At 41.5% G+C, this 19,376-nt stretch overlaps 2 protein-coding genes across 4 annotated transcripts in view; one reads left to right on the top strand and one right to left on the bottom strand.

The window, feature by feature from the left end:
• Nucleotides 1–1,969: 1,969 nt before the first annotated feature.
• Nucleotides 1,970–15,478, bottom strand: LSM1 (LSM1 homolog, mRNA degradation associated). Its single transcript, XM_081082685.1, has 4 exons — nt 15,017–15,478; nt 9,134–9,202; nt 7,526–7,641; nt 1,970–3,266 (listed from the first exon to the last, which is right to left on the bottom strand). The coding sequence occupies exons 1-4, from the start codon at nt 15,060–15,062 to the stop codon at nt 3,096–3,098; spliced, it is 402 nt and encodes a 133-aa protein (XP_080938811.1). The 5' UTR covers nt 15,063–15,478; the 3' UTR covers nt 1,970–3,095.
• Nucleotides 15,198–19,376, top strand: part of BAG4 (BAG cochaperone 4) — a 39,688-nt gene continuing 35,509 nt past the window's right edge. Inside the window, exon 1 of one of the 3 annotated variants that reach the window (XM_081082682.1) lies at nt 15,198–15,876. In XM_081082682.1, the coding sequence (XP_080938808.1) occupies nt 15,607–15,876 (270 nt within the window). In that variant the 5' untranslated portion in view covers nt 15,198–15,606. The remainder of the gene's footprint in view (nt 15,877–19,376) is intronic. The other 2 variants (XM_081082684.1, XM_081082683.1) reach the window with 2 other exon arrangements.

Raw genomic sequence — 19,376 nt, forward strand, 5'->3', positions numbered from 1 at the left:
CTCCCAGGTTTAACCTAGTCCTAACAGATTGTGTCACTGTTAGGAGTTCTTGCATTGGTACAACACACGTGCATTGTATCACCGATGACATTCCTGCTCAGCTCACATTAACTCCTAGGTTATGTAGGAGTTAGACTCTTTCCTGTCGCTCTTTCCTTGATTATGAGCAGGGTTGGTTAGCTTCAAGCTGGAAGGTTGGTTCAGCATTAGTGCATCAGCCTGCAACATCTACAACCAAAATGCCTTATTTGTACGTCATGGGGAACGCTGGCTCCTAATGAGAAAGGAAATTGGATGTTTATCTTTTTTAGTACGACTTAGGTGAGAAAATGCCCCACAGACACATAGACACACACACACGTATGTATGTATAATTTTTTTCGGGGGGGAGTCAAGGGGTGGGGGACTGCTCATTAATTGCCTCTCCTATTTTCTTGCCAGGTACAATTCCTGGGATCCATTTCTTAAGCTGTGCAGTGCCACCATGAATGTCATGTGTGAATCTGAGACAAGAGGTTGGAAACTGCTCACAGTAGGTGTATCCACTCTGCCTGCTGGCCTACGCCCTCTCCTGTCTGCACTGCCAGCCAACACTTGTAGACCATTTTGCCATCTTCACCTCTGTGCAATACCTGGGGGGGTTCACGTTGACACGGCTTCCCTGAGGAACCTTCCATAATAGACAGTATAAGGGTATCTGGCTATTGTTAGGCCTTTTGGGAGTTTATCAGACTTGGGGAGGGAAGCAGACAGTGTGGTTTAAACTTAGCTAAGAGCATGCAATGTAAGATCAAAGGCCAAGGAAAGGGAAAGAGACCGGCTGGAGGTGTAAGAGATATGCTGCTATACTCAAGTATATCAGAATACAGATGGCCAGGAAAGGGGTTTCGGTAGATCTTCCTCATTTGTCTTCCTTGAAAGCAGTCTCATGGGAACTCCTATTGGAAGAAACTATTAAAAGGTAAAACAGGCCCTGGCTGGTGTGGTTCAGTTGGTCGGAGCATTGTCCCATACACCAAAGAGTTGCAGGTTCAATTCCCCATCAGGGCACATACCCAGGTTGCAGGTTCCATCCCTGGTCAGGGGGTGTGCCTCCCCCTTCCTCTCACTAAAATCAATTAAAAACTAAAAAAGATAAAACAAAGGTATAAATAGGAAAAAAAGCATGATTTCAGTATCTGCAAAAATCCTGGGCTGTGCAGAGCTGAGGGCAAGCCACTTCATTGAACATCCTGGTGACGAAGAGGAAGGAAGCTGGTAGTCTAGTTTCACTTGCGAGGTCTAATTCTTCGATGCTGCCTGCATGACACAGGTCTAAAAACAATGCACCAAACCTTGCTATGACTGGGAAATTGTTAGAATTCAGTCTCTTTTCCTCCTTTAACATAATAAATTATAACTCCTGTTACTGTGTTTGAAGTTGAAGAAGGTTGAAAAAACTAGATAACTACAGTTCAAATTTCTTGAAGGATCAAAAGTTCTGAAACAGTGGTGCTTAAAAAAGCAAATGCTGTAATCCTGCTGACTCCCAACAAATATTATCTAGTTAGACATGTTTTTCAAAAGGTGGTGATGGTGTTTTTCTCCCTTTGTATGAGTAGTTAAAAAATTCTGGTTATTAAATGGTTTGAGGCACAACACACTTGATAAATCATTAAGTACAGCTGTTTCTTCACAAATTATGTTAAAATCAACTCAGTGATGAAGAGGTCAGCAATCAAATGGTTTATAGGCATCTGGGGCAGTTTTAAAAACACCTGAGCTCATAAAAAGTTAAGTCTACGTAATGCTATAAAATAATTCAGGGGGAATGCATATAAATCTTATGAAAAGGACATCTTTGCTCAACAGATTATGAAAATGAAATGCCTGTAATAATTCCACAGTTAAAAAAACCCTGAGAATTCAGAAGAGAGACTTGCTCAAGCCTAAGATGCTAGGGGTAGAACAAAGTGAAAAAAATTTTTTTAAATATATTTTATTGATTTTCTACAGAGAGGAAGGGAGAGAGATAGTTAGAAACATCGATGAGAGAGAAACATCGATCAGCTGCCTCCTGCACACCCCCCACTGGGGATGTGCCCGCAACCCACGTACATGCCCTTGACCGGAATCGAACCTGCGACCCTTCAGTCCGCAGGCTGACGCTCTATCCACTGAGCCAAACCAGCTTTGGCACAAAGTGAAAATTTTAACATAAACTCCTAAACTCCCAGCTCAGTACATTGTCCACTGAACTACACCGTCCTCTCTGCAAGCAGCCTGTTACACTTACCACGCAGTAAACATCATACTAAAAAAGTGGCATCATTGTGGGTGGTCAGCAGGAATAACGTAGATGTATCAGCCACTGAAACACCATTTTGTTTGTGCTTCTCTTTGATGAGAATAGCACAAGAGGCTCAAGATTCAATCCGAAGGGCTAGAAAACTGAACTAAATTAACAGAGAAAAAGTCACCTTAGTTAAATGCTGGATCTCAGGGGAACCTTGCTTTGAATAGCTGTTGGTGAAGCCGGAACAGCAACTTTAGTAGTGATGTTGTTTCTCACACCTGAGGCTTTTGTTATAACCAGTAACTATGAAAATTCACGGAAAGCCCCTTTCTGAAGGCTGAAAATGTGTTTTTCTCATCAGTGGGGAGAGGGGATGACCACAAGATACCTAGTATGGAAATATTCCTTCATAAGTAACTAGCAACTTGCAAGTGTGACAGAGGGGAAATCCCAGTGTGTGGACTGGTTATACCTTTGAGACCAGAAACTTAATTTTGCTTATTCTTTGGCGGCAACTCAAACTTGGGAAATAACATGACAACTTTGAGATTCGTATTTTATTTACAAGCAAATGAAGACTATTCCCTGTAAACTCTAATTTGGGATGAGAAGAGCAACATAGAAAAGTAGTTGCTGGCTCCATAGTGATGTGTGAAAGGAGTCCATCCAGCTATTTCTTTAAACAATGATTTTGTTAATAAAAAGGGGGAAAAGCCACATGATTTCTTCATGTTGCACATGTGAAAGAATCCAAAAGAAAAACGTCATTTTCATTCAGTGAGAGCCCCTGCTCCCCAAGAGCAATAGCCTCGGAGCAGAGTTAATACTCATCAAGGGTGTCTGCTCGAGGAACGGAGAGACCTCGATCTTTAAGAGCCTGAACCTTCAGCTTCTCGTTTTCCAGCTTGGTCTGCTGTTCTACCCTTTGTTCTTCTAGAATTTCTTCAATAGACACTTGCTGCAAGGGTGTGTCACTCTCCTTTTCCAAGTCCTACAAAACAAGGTTTAAGAAACTTCAGCTGACCAAGAATAGTAGACACTGCAGATCTCAAGGCAAATGGATTCCTATGTCAGGCTTGGGTATTTTTTCATAATTGTGACATGGCTGAAATAGCCTTCTCCTAGGAATAGATAAGTTTTACAAAGAAATGGCTGGCCACACTACTATAGAGTACTTACATGAATGTGGTAATAGGGATCAGTTAGTGTTTATTGTGTATAACAAAGCTTTAGGTTGCCCGAAGTCCTACACTAGTCAATCACTACTTTTCTTAAAAAACAACTAACTAAATATATAAATAAAATAAGGCTCGCTCTCCAACCCAAGAGAATCCAAGAGAGAAGTTACCGAGGCCAAGATGGCTTTAGATATGTTTTGTATATTTACATTACCAAAGTCAGCTTAAATTCTGGCGGTTGTTGCTCAATAAGGTAGAGAACTCTGAGTCAAAGAAGCACCCCCTCCCACCAAAGGCGATAAACCAGTGGTTGTCAACCTTCCTCATGTCGCGACCCTTTAATGCAGCTCCTCATGCGGTGGTGGCCCCCAACCATAACATTACTTTCGTTGCTACTTCATAACTGTAATGTTGCTACTGTTATGAATTGTAATGTAAATATCTGATATGCAGGATGTATTTAGGCGACCCCTGTGAAAGGGTCGTTCAATCCCCAAAGGGGTTGCGACCCACAGGTTGAGAACCACTGCAATAAACTGCCTTCTGTTGCATTAACTAGGAGTCTTTAAATGAAAACACAAGACTCCTTTCCCCTCTATGACAACAAGTCTAGAGAAAACCTCAGCAGAGCAGTTAGATTACCACACCAGTTTGGCCCCAATATAGTTCTCTACTTGAATTAAAATCTGTTTTGCTTAATGCCCTGCTTACTGCTCAGTTAAGAGTGTCATCCCATACACCAAAAGGTGGTGAAGTTTGATTCCTGGTCAGGCTTTACGGGAAGCAACTGACCAATGTTTTTCTTTCTCTCTCTTTCTCTAAGCAACTATTTCTCTCTCTCTCATTCAATGAAAAACGTATCACTTGGAGAGGATTTTACAAAAAAATCATTTTACTTACTAAAATATTTTTGCCATTATTTAAAAAAAATCGATGCTCATTGTATGATATTTAAAAACCAGCCAAGCAGCCCTAGCCAGTTAGGCTCAGTGGATAGATCATCGACCTGCAGACTGATGGGTCCCAGGTTCCATTCCGGTCAAGTGCGTGTATCTTGGTTGCAGATTCCTGGCCCTGGTCGGGGTGCATGCGGGAGGCAACCAATCGATGTGTCTCTCTCACATCGATGTTTCTCTCTCTCTGTCTCTCCTTCTCCCTTCCACTCTCTCTAAAAATCAATGCAAAAATATCCTCGGGTGAGGACTAAAAAAAAAAAAAAAGATGAAAAAAATAGACAAGCAGAAAAAAATCCTTAATTCCAGTATGGAGGAATAACAAGTTGGTGAATAACTTTCCAATTTTTCCATGTATATACTGACTTCTTGAAAGACCCACAATGCAAATATTGACTGTCATTTTGTTCTTAATATGGCATAAAATGTTTGTTTTATTTTTAAATAACTTATAAACATTTGATAACTAATCTTGTAATGCAGAATCTTGCTATAAAAGCATCTCACTATTATCCATAGATTCGGTTCATTCTCTTTAAAATGAGCTTACAGGTATTACTCTGTTTTTGTAACTGAAAAGCCTACACAAACAGGATATTCTTAGTTCTTATCCTCTTCTCTTTCACTGATAAAATTGTGTGAAGGCATTACAAATATACAAACTCTCCAGATGTTCCACTGGATGCTAATCTTCAGATGCTGCCAAGGCCTCAGAACCCACAGGCTGTGACACATCAGATGAAGGACTCTCTCCAGAGAGGTTAGATGAAAGCCACACAAATGACATAAGCAAAATCTGCCCTGGGTCAAATGTTAACTGCACCCAGAAAAATATGTTATCAAGTGTAACCTGCCCTCATAACCCCTGGGTAGCAGCTGAAGGGAAGATCATGTTCTTAGCTTAGTTTACTCAATTGAGCTATTTATGTGGTTATGATGATGCTGTTCCCAAGAATCTGTCTTGTTACTTTAGACTTTGTACCATCATCTTTGAGGCAGAATCCAGGGACTTCTTAAGCAATGAAATGTTTGCAGAATCTAGATAGCTTCCCTAGAATTGGTACTTAATTTCTTCAAACTGACTATTGATTCATGTAACTATGTAAGCATTCCTGTTTTTCTTTAGTGTTACCACTGCAAAAATTCTACAGCATCCAAACCATAATATATAAAAAGAGTACTTTTCTCCACAAAAGGGCTACCAGGATATTATGAATCTTTAAGAACAAACACAAGTTCATTCATTTCTCTTCAGATATACTTATATCTACATAGGGTCAATTTGTGCCAATGTAACTGGCATAGAAAGCATTTCTGTGATGTTCACTACTATAAATCTGAAGCAGAGTATGTGTAAATATTTTAACTTAGCTCTTTATCCCTAGTAGAAGTAATAGATCTCCTCTTCAAAAATTAAATTCAGAGAAGTATAAAAAAAGAAAAAAAATAATCAACCACAATTCTACTGACCAGAGAGGGGTTACCCCTCTTAATATACTGGCAGACTACTTCACAGTCACATCTCCAGGTAGTATAGTGCTTTATTTTAACCTTTACATAATACATGGAGATGACAATTTCTGCTGCATAAACATGGAAGAAATGATACACTGAACCAAAAGCATCAACTACAAAAATATTTTAAAAATTAGAAAAAGGCATTTCATAGCCACACTTGGGTAGTATTGAGTAGTCATTTCCAGCTAACTATTTCATACAAGGTCTCTGAACCAACTGGACCCTGGCTTTTTGTTAAAATGATTCAATACTCTCAAAACCTGATTTAAGATGTGGCTAGGTATTGGGAAATTTACTGAAAACTTTAAAAACTTTAAAAACAAAATAGGCCAAAACTGGTTTGGCTCAGTGGATAGAGCGTCGGCTTGGGGACTGAAAGGTCCCAGGTTCAAGTCCGCTCAAGGGCATGTAACTGGGTTGCGGGCACATCCCTAGTAGGAGATGTGCAGGAGGCAGCTGATCGATGTTTCTCTCTCATCGATGTTTCTAACTCTCTATCTCTCTCCCTTCCTCTCTGTAAAAAAATCAATAAAATATATTTAAAAAATAAATAAATAAATAAAAAAATAAAAACAAAATAGGAAAAGATGAAATCAAGCAAACATCAAAGTTTTTCTGATTATTGGACCCAATAATCAGAAGTAGCAGGATCAAGTCAAAGGTATTAAATAAGGTACTTTTAAGTTATGTTTCATGTAAAACATGAAATCAGGTCTATCTTTTTAAAATATTGAGTGCTTCTTAGTTTTATAGAGTTGGGCAAAAGTAGGTCTATAGTTGTGAGTACATGAAACAGTTTATTCTTGTATTACTAATTAATTACTGTATTCTTTTTGATCTGAAGAAGTATAAACCTACTTTTGTCCCACCCTGTATATAAGTTTTCTAATAGTTTTGTATATATATGCATACATGTGTGTATATACGTGTACATACACACACGCTAGAAGATTTAACTTCACACCTGTCAGCTAGTCGTTTTCTTTTTCCTCATTGGTTTTGAGGTAAGGATTCAGGTGAAGCTGACTGAACTCCATTACCAGGATAGTTTACAGAAAGCCTTCTCCTACATGCATTCCTTCCGCTTTCCCCTTTAAGAATATGGGTATCACACTGAATATGCATTGTGACTTTCCTCCCCAACACAGCTAACTTTGTTATGAAAAACTACTTATGACCAACTGCTTAAATAACTACAAAACATAAATGTATATAAATCTTTATCAAATCATTCTTTTCAAGTTTTTCAATTTTCTGCTATTAGAAATAGCAGAAATAATTTGTTAATGAACACATTTGCAGGATGGCAGTTTTTGAAGATATTAGGTAAAATTAATGATATTTTGCTGCTAATGGGATCAAATCTTTAAAAATGCCAAGAGGCACTGAAACAAAGTTAATTATCTATAACTTTCCTTTTATAATTGTGGCTTTCCTAAGCTAATTTGGTGGTTTCCTGTGAGAAGCTGGGTAAAATGTGGAAAATGTATTTTTCTTCTTGAAAAGACCAAAAAAAACCCCCAAAACAAACAACAAACCAAAAAACTAACTCTCATAATTATCAAGACCCACGCTATAGCAGCTTAACAGTTTTCACTTACTATTTCTCCTAGTAGGACCACATTTTCTCCTCTGACCACAAAAATCCCTCGAGGAATATCACCGTATTTTTTGCCCACATGAATACGCTCCACAGTCTGATGTAGCACTAAATTAGCTATAAGTTGTATAGGGAAAAAACAAAGATATTCAGTTTAAATTACTGGGTAAAGGACTATAACTCAGTTATTTTGAGTAAAAAAAATTTAATTAAACATGATTGCAAAACTTTCTGACTTTAGGAAAAACTAAAATTTCAAACACAATCTCCTATTTCTTTACAACACACCACTTAAGAGATGTTTAACCAATTACAAACTGAGAGAGTATCTAGGATTATGTTGCACTAATATATGAGTGATGGTGGGGAAAAGTTTAAAAAAATGAAATTCATTTATCAGTTAACTGTTAAAATGAACATGGCTGTAAGAAAATATAAATGAGTAGGGCACTTGGAAGACTCTAAACAACTGCAAAGATTAAAACTCTAGTTTCTTCTATGTTGTGGGGTGTGTGCATGTGATGAGTTACCAAAATTTAACTTTGTTTCAGTACTTAGGATTTACTTATGATACAGCAAAAACTCATTTTTTCATGTTGTCAGATAACCCATACCTGGTAATCTGAGAGTAGTCAGTATTTATTACTTTTCGCTCAAAGTAGTCTGATGAATTTGACTTAAGATTTAGAACCCGCCAGTTGGTGTGGTTCAGTGGTTGAGTGACGACCCATGATCCGGTTCAATTCCCAATCAAGGCACATGCCTGGGTTGTGGGCTTAATCCCCATTAGGGAGTGTGCAGGAGGCAGCCGATCGATGTCTCTCTCTCATTGATGTTTTTATCTCTCTCCTCTAAAATCAATAAAAATGTATTTTAAAAAAAGATTTAGAACTCCCAATATGTTAAGAATTATTTTTTTCTTTGCCTTATTTGAAGAAAGCAGGTATCTATATTCTTTAACTTCTATAACTCTTATAAGTGTTTCAATTACATTGTTATTTTCCTCATGCCCAAATCCACTGACCTAGAAGATGTCCAACAAATGTTGATATGAACTAAGAAGTTTCTTGAAACAAAAGCAAACATAGTTCTCTAGAAAAATGCAAGATGCAAAACAAAGACTGAGATTCTTGAGTCGGATGTATTCTTAAGTGAAAAATCTTGAGCTTAATGTTGGGGTGCCTAACAAGCTTCAGAAAGTGCCTTCTATCCAGTTTTCATTGGATGGGGGGATTGCCTTCAGTGCAGGAACTGCTTTGAAGAGTAGTCGCACCCAAGCCAATGTACAACTGAGCAGCTTTTTCAGCAGACTGAGTTTATTTCTATCTTTTGGCTCCCTCTAATGGGGAAAATAAAAACAATAGTCCAAGACATTATAATCTTATGTTCTAGTGAAAACCAGTTTTAGAAATATAAGCTTGAAAATACAAGCTTTTGAATCATCTTGTCATAATTTAGGAAACAATGATGTAATGACTCAGGACAGTATTCCATTATGCCAGACACATGAAAAAGTTGCAGATAAATGCCTTACAATATGAAATAACAAAAATACGACCGGCAGCTCTTATTATCCAGAGTATAAGAGAAGTCTATAGCTAATACATACCAAACTGGTCAATGCTCCTCAAAAAGCCTATAAGCGTCCTTCCATCTCGCAGCAGGACCAAGTGCTTTTCTGGGAACAGGAAAAAAGATCTTTGAAAAATGAAAACTGTTAGCTTCAGTGAGCTTACAGGGTAACAATAAATATAAAGTTGTTAGTTTAAGTTCTACCACTTCCTCTTCCAATGTATTTAAGTTGGAGTTCATTAAGAAACTGGAGGACCAAGTTAGCCTGGGGTTTAGATTGAAACAGCAATTTTCAACCAGTGTGCCCCAGGAATTCTATTGATTTTTTTTTTTTTTTTAAGACAGAAAAAAAAAGGAGAGGGAGAAAGAGATAGAAATATCAATGTGAGGTCAAGACGGCCCTGGTGAAGATGAAACGGCCCTGGTGAGGTTGGGACAGATAATGGGGACCAGTATAGACAGATGAACAGGGGTAGATGCAGAGGCAGAGCAGCACTGAACAGACTGTCAAACTACAGTGGGAAGCCTGGGAAGGGTTTGGGGTGGGGTGGGGGGTTAAGAGATCAACCAAAGGACTTATATGCATGCAAATAAGAATAACCAATGGACATAAGACACTAGGGGGTAGGGGTGGGCAAACTTTTTGACTCGAGGGCCACTATGGGTTCTTAAACTGGACCGGAGGCCGGAACAAAAGCATGGATGGAGTGTTTGTGTGAACTAATATAAATTCAAAGTAAACATCATTACATAAAAGGGTACAGTCTTTTTTTTTTTTTTAGTTTTATTCATTTCAAACGGGCCGGATCGAGCCCGTGGGCCGCAGTTTGCCCACGGCTGCACTGGGGGTAGGGGCCGGGGGAATGTCAAGGGGTGGGGGGAGGGGGGGGCGGGAAGGAGACATATGTAATACTCTTTGTAATACTTCAAGCAATAAAAATTATTAAAAAAAAAAAAAAAAGAAATATCAATGTGAGAGCGAAACACGGATTGGCTGCCTCCTACATACCCGCTACCAGGAATCGAGCCCGCAACCTGAGCATGTGCCCTGAACGGAATCGAACCAGTGATCTCTTAGTGCAATACCTGACTATTTAGACCAGTGGTTCTCAACCTGTGGGTCGAGACCCCTTTGGGGGTCGAACGACCCTTTCACAGGGGTCGCCTAAGACCATCGGAAAACACATATATAATTACATATTGTTTTTGTGATTAATCACTATGCTTTAATTATCTTCAATTTGTAACAATGAAAATATATCCCGCATATCAGATATTTACATTATTTCATAACAGTAACAAAATTACAGTTATGAAGTAGCAACGAAAATAATTTTATGGTTGGGGGTCACCACAACATGAGGAGAACTGTATTAAAGGGTGACAGCATTAGGAAGGTTGAGAACCACTGCCTTAGACTGTCAAATAAAAAAGGGACAACAGCCAACACAATAGCTGTCTGCTGTGAATGAATCAAAATCGTGCCTTTTTTTTGGTCAGATTGGCAAAAACATTTTTTGGTGTGCCACAGACTTTTAGTAATTAGTTTATGTGTGCCATGAGATGAAAAAGGTTGAAAATCACTGAATTAAGAGAATCAGAGTAGTGTGGCAGAGTGGAAAAGGGACTGGATGAGTAGCCAGAAAGCCTGACTGGCCTAGATACGCATGTTTGAGTTACTCCTCCATGTCTACCTAGTGTTATGTCAGTTTCTATATCTGCAAATTGAGTTTAGTCTGCATGATCTTTGTGATCTTAATTCTAGGACTGTTTCCCCCCATGAACTTAGAAAAGTTTCTATTTCACATTTTGGAATTATGAATCAGGGGAGGTTTTAAATAAAAACAATGTCCCAGACATGTAAAAGGAGGATGCTGATAATATGCTAGAGCAAAAATACAATAATATTTACTGAGTGCTATGTACTGTTCTGGGGCCTAGATATACATTAGAGAATAAGACTCAAGAAGTAACCAACCTCATGAACTTATATTCCTGGTGGAGGAAGGCAAACAAAATAACCTATTATGATTAGTACAAAGGTATAATATGTAAGATAGCAAGGTATATGATGAAGGGAGGGAATGTAGCTACGGAAGAGAGTGGCTAGAGGATGGCCAGGGAAAATCTCTCTGAAGAGGTGACTTAGAGCTGACTCTGAAGAATGATGATAAACCAGCCACTAGAATAGCTAGCAAAGTTCATTCATTTGCTGTTTTAATACCACACATAAAGTACCGTCTAGGTGTAGGACAGAGGAAAAGACAGCAATTCTTCCCTGAAAGAATTTACAACTGAGTTCCACAAGACAATACATCTTAATTATATGAGACTGAGAGAAACTCAGTATGTAGCTGGAGTATGGTATCTGGATTGGTCCTTGAAAAGTAGGTAATTTTTGGCCTTGGGAATAGTGACAGGGAAGGGGAGGGAAATCTGTAATTAGGCAGGAGAAAAGGGCAATGTAACCATATGTGTGGTGAAAAGCTGAGGGTGTGGCCGAAACCGGTTTGGCTCAGTGGATAGAGCGTCGGCCTGCGGACTGAAAGGTCGAGGGCATGTACCTGGGTTGCAGGCACATCCCCAGTAGGGAGTGTGCAGGAGGCAGCTGATCGATGTTTCTCTCTCATCGATGTTTCTAACTCTCTATCTCTCTCCCTTCCTCTCTGTAAAAAATCAATAAAATGTTAAAAAAAAAAAAGTTGAGGGTGTGAAGGGAAATAACAGTAAACAATGTCAAAAAGAACTGGGAACAGGTCGATTTTGGGAATAAAAAAACACTGAAGACTGAACTGGCAAAAAAGGGAGAGTGACTGAGGCTATTCCCGGAGTCTGAGGCATAAAGAAGAGACCTGAACCAAGGTAGAGAGGAGAAGGGAGAGACGAGAGAACTGAGACTGTGCAGGTATAAGTAACAGCTAACTGAGAGTGTATATGTGGGTACGTGTGAGAAAGTGTGGTGCTGAAGAGAGGAATTAAAGAACACGTACTCATTTTGAGTTGTCATGGCAGGGAGGACCAGTTACCAAGAGTTTGTAATTCTGAAGTGCTATCAGGACACTTATATAGAAGTGTCAAGACAGCTGGAAATGTAAGACTGGAATGGCAAAGAGGTCAGAAATAGAGAGAGAGATTTTGGATAAGGCCACAGATAGGTGATATAATTATTAAAGTCCAGGAGATCTCCTACAGACTTAAAAAAAGAAGCAAGCCAAACAGAGAAGTGATATAATATTAAAGTCCCCGAGATTTCCTAGAGACTTAAAGAAAGAAGCAGGCCAAAGAGGGAACCCAAGAGACAATCTATTTTAGGGAACATAAGAGTTGAAATAAGAAAATCAAGTGCCAGTGTCAGAGAAATGAAGAACACAGATTAAGAATCTAGTATCACAATGTATAGTATCACAATGCTGCAGAGGGGAAGGGGAAACTCAGGAGTGCATTAGACTGATGCCTTTAAAGATTGGAGCTGCAGGAGTGTGATGACAACAAAAATCAATTATGGGGTAACAGGTGGTCTATTGCAGATGGCCTGAAAGAGTCAAAATGGAGATGGCTCAAGTGGTTTGGGGGTAAGGATAGAAAAAATGGGATGGAAGTTTAATGGAGAGACAAAACTGGAAAAAAAACACACACGATAAGGACAGAATAGAACGTAAATGAAGGGAAAAATCCAGGGAGAAAAAGGATATTAATGATAGAAGGTTCCAGAAGTAGTGGGAGAAAAGACATAAATTGAGAGGGAGGAATAATTCCCACTCAAATGAAAGGATTGGTGAAAATGCTAGAGAGACTAAGGTGAGAGGAGGAAAGTGGGGGGGGGGGGGGGGGCGTGAAAGGCACATATGAAATGGTTTTTAATTTTTCAGTAGAGGAAGCTTGGAATCTACAAAAAAGAGGTTAGAAGGCTTGAGAACAAAAATTATTATTTTGCCAAAACCGGTTTGGCTCAGTGGATAGAGCGTCGGCCTGTGGACTAAAGGGTCCCAGGTTCGATTCCGGTCAAGGGCATGTACCTGGGTTGTGGGCACATCCCCAGCAGGAGATGTGCAGGAGGCGGCTGATCGATGTTTCTCTCTCATCGATGTTTCTGACTCTCTGTCTCTCTCCCTTCCTCTCTGTAAAAAATCAATAAAATATATTTTAAAAAAATATATTATTTTAAAGATTTTTAAAATTGATTTTTAAATATATTTTTTTATTGATTTTTTACAGAGAGGAAGAGAGAGGGATAGAGAGTTAGAAACATCGATCAGCTGCCTCTTGCACATTCGCACATTCCCCACTGGGAATATGCCCGCAACCAAGGTACATGCCCTTGACCGGAATCAAACCTGTGACCCTTGAGTCCGCAGGCCGACGCTCTATCCACTGAGCCAAACTGGCTAGGGCATTTTTTTTTTTAATTGATTTTTAGAGAAAGAGGGGGAGGGGGAGGGGGAGAGAGAGAGAGAGAAACATCCATGTGAGAGTGAAACATCCATTGGCTGCCTCCTGCACACTCCCTACTGGGGATCCAGCCCGAAACATGGGCATGTGCTGTGACCAGGAATCGAACTAGCAACCTTCCAGTGCACAGGATGTAGCCCAACCAGCTGAACCCACACCAGCAAAGAGCCACAAATTATTTTTAGTAAAAATACAGAGTGTGTTAGGGCCTGAAATAATTCAGATATACACAAGAGAGGTGAGGGCAAAAGGGCATCCACAGACAGCTAAAACTTAAGTTTTCATTATATTACAGATAGATTTGTACAGTGGTTATTTATATGAATTTGGTCCAATTTATCCTGCATTTCCCTTCAATAGCAAAATCACTAATTTAGATTTTAAAAATAATTTCAGACGATAAAAAAGTTTAGTTATACATTCATTCTTTAATTTGCACACATAGTAACTGCAGAGACTTGTAACTTGTTTGGAACTATGTGTAACCATTTTGCAGCAATTGCAAGTTAATGAGACAAATCACACGATTTAAACGATTAGAAAAATGTTACTTGAGAAATAATTCACAGATGAGAGTTTAGCAGAAGGAAAGACGGGACAACTGTAACTGGCTCCTCTTCGGGACAATGACGAGGAATAGGGAGGCCTTCTTAGTAAAAGCAAAAAGAAAACGGCCCTGACCGGTTTGGCTCAGTGGATGGAGTGTCGGCCTGCGGACTGAAGGGTCCCAGGTTCGATTCCGGTCAAGGGCATGTACCTTGGTTGCGGGCACATCCTCAGTAGGGGGTATTCAGGAGGCAGCTGATCGATGTTTCTAACTCTCTATCCCTCTCCCTTCCTCTCTGTAAAAAATCAATAAAATATATATTTTTTAAAAAAGCAAAAGAAAACGGTCTAACGGGGTGGGGGTGGGAAGAAGTTTCAAGTGACTCAGCCTTTCCACAAAAGTCAGTCAATACCTTGTCCGGCAATGGTCTCTTCTATCACAACCTGCAAGTGCTGAAGATCCTCCCGGTAAAATACTGCTAATGGCCACAGAGTTTATGCAGAAAGCCTACGTTTACTGCCAATTAAATCCAGATGCTGTTTCTTAATAGTTTCATTTCTTGAATCCTTTCTCTAAGTATTTGCACCAGTAACAACCTGGAACTTCGAAATAGCGCAGAGGAAGACAGCTGACTGGGCGGGGGCAGATTTCGCGTCTGGTCCCCGGCAGCGCGTCCCGCGGGAGGAGGACGGAACTGTCCAGCGTGGGGCTGAGCAGCCGGGGAACTGGGCTGCGAGGAGCAGCACAGACCTAACAGGGGGGCTAGGAGGTGGGCAAACGGAGCGTCCCCGAGGAGGACGTCACCGCCAAACACCGGAACGGCTAAGCACACACTGCCCTCCGCCCCACACTCAGGCTACGAGCTTCCTCGTCGGGGATGAGGGGGCTCACCCAGACTTCACCCGAAGGAGAAGAGCAACTCACTGTCGATGTCCTCGATGAGGCTGGCGGTGCCGGGCATATAGTTCATGTTGAGCTGAGAAAAGGCTGCAACGTAAAGCGGCGAAGGGCCCGCGCGTCCAACACCTCCTTCCTCCTACCGTGGTCGCCGCCTCGGCGGGACGGGGACGGGGACCCAGACGGGGACCCGCACTTCTGCCCCGGCTTTCAGCCGCCGGGGCACGCCGGAAGCTCCTCCATATTATCCCTACCCACTTCCGGTACCACGTGCTGTCTTCAGGAAGAGGCGGGGCCATCGTGCGGTCCTGGGACACCCTTTCCCCACCCTTGAAGAGAGGGGAAAAGGAATCTAGATGGCACAGGCGGAGGGAAAATGAATTCTCCTTTCTAAGGAACACGGTGCTGCTCCTCGTCTTCCTGATCCCTCGATCCCCAGAGTCACAGAGATCCATCCCTCAACCCTCCGGACTCGGGAGCCGAAGGGGCGGGACTTGGCCTGGGATTGGCTATTGTTGGCCGACCCCCTTCACTGCTGTCCATTCCCGCTCGCTGGCTGGCGCCTGCGCAGTGGGCCGGCTGTGGGGGGCGGGAAGCTCCTAGGGGCAGTAGAGCCCATGTCGGCCCTAAGGCGTTCGGGCTATGGCCCCAGTGATGGTTCGTCATATGGCCGCTACTACGGGCCTGGGGGTGGAGATGTGCCGGTGCACCCACCTCCACCCTTATATCCTCCTCGTCCTGAACCTCCCCAGCCTCCCATTTCCTGGCGGGTGCGCGGGGGCGGCCCGGCGGAGACCACCTGGCCGGGAGAAGGCGGAGGAGGCGATGGCTACTATCCCTCTGGAGGCACCTGGACGGAGCCGGGTCGAGCTGGGGGAAGCCACCAGGTAAGCTTTGTGCCATTTGTCCTAGGGGGTCCTTTGGGGGTGAGGGCCGTGGAGATAGATATACCTCCAGAGTTCGTCATGGATCGGGTTTCATATTTGTTTACCTTTTGGGGAAGTATGTAGCGATAAGAGACTGGGATATGCTCGTGTTTTCTTTGCCCCTCCTTTTCCACTTCGACCATAATAAATGTGTATTACCATTAAAAGGGGGGAAAAGATCCTGCGCTGACTTGCTAAGCTAAATAGAGGATGCGGGATGTCTCGCCTGGGAGCGATGCGGGGCTGAAGTGACCCAGCTCTGCTGGTCGAGCTCGCAATTTATCCTGCGTGGCTGTCAGGCCGGCTCCCGCGCAGGGAGGTGGCTGCAGCCCCCGCCGCCTGCCAGCGGCCCCTCCCGCGCGGGGAGGGATCTGGGCATTTAGCCTTTGCCCGGAATGCTCTGCCCAGGATTGAATCACGAATAGTCGGTGTTGGAACACTTGCGTGTGTGTGTGTGTGTGTGTGTGTGTGAGAGAGAGAGAGAGGGGGGGGGGGTGTTATTTAATCTTCACGGCGGCTGCAACATAAATGTTATTGCACACAGCATCCCTATTTTACGATTGAAGAACGGTTGGCTCTCAGAGGTCAACTCGTTTGCTCAGTATAATCGGACCTATGCCATTTTATTTCTTGTGTTTCTGCCAGAAAGCTACAGTACTTATGCTATGTTAATGCAGTATTCGTCCTAGACTCGAATTCTCATCATATGGTGTGGGACACATCTCTCCTTTCGTTTAGGAATTTTAACATCCTCATTGTTGGAAGATGTGACAGTGAAATTCCCATACATTGCTGATGGGGATGTAAAATGGTTCAGTGCTTTGGAAAATGGTCTGGCAGTTGCTCCAAACGTTAAGCGTAGAGCTAGCATATTACTCAGCAAGTCTGCTCTTAGAGACATATCCAAGAGAACTGAAAACTTATGACCACATAAAAACTTGTACACGTATATTCAAATTCCAAGTAGCCAAAAAGTGGAAATAATTCAAATGCCTATCAACTGATGAGTAGATAAAATATGGAATATTCATACAATGGAATTATTTAGCCATAGAAAGGAAAGAAGTACTGATACATAACATTCTGCAACATGGATGAACCTGGAAAACCTCCTGCTACATGAACGAAGCCAGTTGTAAAGATCACATATTTTATGTTGCATTTATGTGAAATGTCCAGATAGGCAAATCTATAAAGATAGGAAGCTTAGTGGTTGCCAGAGTCTGGGGGACTGGGGACATTGGGGGTGGTAGATAAAGGGTATGGTTTCTTTTGGGGGGGGATGATGAAAATATTCTGGAATTAGATTGTGATGATGATTGCACAACTTTGACTATACTAAAAACCATTGAGGCCAGGCTGGTGTTGCTCGCAGTGGTTACAGCGCTGGCCCGCTCCCAAAGGGTAGAGGGCTCGATTCTTCCTCAAGAACACATACCTGCGTTGCAGGTTCAGTCCTCAGCCTGGTGCAGGTGCATGTGCATACGGGAGACTACCAGTCAATGTATCTCTCTCACATCTATGTTTTCTCTCCCTCTCTGCCTCTCCCTCTCTCCTCCTCCCTCCCTTCTATTCTTTAAAAATCAATGGGAAAAAATCCTTGGGTGAATATTAACCAAAATAAATAAGTAAATAAAATAAAACACCATTGAATTGTGTTTTAAAGGGTGGGTTTTACCTGGTCTTGCTTGACAAAGTCACATATGACAAGCTCTGTAAGGAAGTTCTTAACTACAAGCTTATAACCCCAGCTGTGGTCTCTGAGAGGCTGAAGATTCGCGGCTCCTTGGCCAGGGCAGCCCTTCAGGAGCTACTTAGTAAAGGACTTATTAAACTAGTCTCAAACACAGAGCTCAAGTGATTTAACCAGAAACACCCCAGCTGCTGGAGAAGATGCATGAACAACAGATCTGACCAGCTGTACATTTTGAAAAATAAACATTTATTAAATTAAAAAAAAAAGAAGGGTGGGTTTTATAGTATGTTATATCTTAAAAATTGTGTGAGAAAAAAACATGTAGTAGTGAAAGGCTAATTGTGAAGAAGGGTCTGTATTTGCTCTGTCTAAATCTGGAATAAGCAGCCTGTGAGACTTTAATCCCATGGTAGAGTGATGAAACGCTCAGCCTATAAATAGGCAAACTAGATGGAAGATCAATTGAAGGGAAAGAGGAGAGGAGAAGTCTTTTTTTCTCTTTAATATATTTTTATTGATTTCAGAGAAGAAGGGAGAGAGTGATAGAAAGAAAAATCAATGATGAGAGAGAATCATTGATTGGCTGCCTCCTGCACGCCCCACACTGGAGATTGAGCCCACAACCCGGGCATGTGCCCTGCCTGGGAGTCGAACCGTGACCTCCTGGTTCATAGGTCAGCCACTGAGCCACGCCAGCTGGGTGAGAGAAGTCTTAAACTGAAGACTTCTACGTGGGCTTGTTGTATTACCAAAACAAAAGTGTGTTAGATGCTCAATAAGTACTTGTTAATTGAAAAAAATTTTTAGAAAGTGTGTTTTCAGAGTAAGGTTACAGAAGTTAAGATTTTTAATACTGCAGAGGCAGTTGTAAGCCATGGTTGGAGCATAGGCATGCACACAGGGTGGGTGAAGGTGCTGGAGTAGTTGAATGTAAAGCTGGAATGTGTAATGGTCATTTGTAAACCTTTTCAAGAGCTTATCTTTCTGGTTGATGTTCCTGAAACTTGAAAAGTATAGGATTGTAATTTATGCAGCAATAGAAAATTAATGCAAAAGATATGCATGCTGTCATGGATGTTGCAAATGATTCTTTCCAAATTCCTTATTTGTCTTTTAACTTTATTTTGGACATATAAGTTTTACATTTACCTATAATCAAATATGTTAAACAAACAAACAAAAGGTATTAGGGGCCTTTTAAAACCTTATTACTCGCCTGGCCAGTGTGGCTTGATGGTGGTTGAGCGTTGACCACAGTTCGACTCCTGGTCAGGGCACATGCCCAGATTGTGGGCTCCATCCCTAGTGGGGGCGGGCGTTCAGGAAGCAGCTGATCAATGATTCTTTCTCATCATTGATGTTTCTATCTTTCTCTCCTCTCCCTTCGTCTCTGAAATAAAAATATTAAAAACCCACAAAAAAAACCCTTATTACTAAAAAAATTTAAAAAATGTGGTCCTTGGACCAGAGGCTTCAGTATTGCTTGGAGGTTGCTGGAAATGCAGAATCTCCTGCTCTAGATTTACTGCTGCAGTTTAGTAAGATACGCAGGTGATTTGTATGCACACTCATGTTTGAGAAGCATTACTCCGTGGAACTGAATATAGTAGTGAGATGATGTTGCACTAAACGACTACAAAGACCTGACTCTATCTTTACATATTTAAATATAGCTATACTTAGAGCTCTGTAGTTTGCTCCCTGAGCTAGTAGCATCTGCATTACCTAGGAGCTTGTTGGAATGCTGTATCTCAGGCCCTGCCCC

This window comes from Myotis nattereri (assembly GCF_964212035.1).
Source record: "Myotis nattereri genome assembly, chromosome: 2".
NCBI lineage: Eukaryota > Metazoa > Chordata > Mammalia > Chiroptera > Vespertilionidae > Myotis > Myotis nattereri.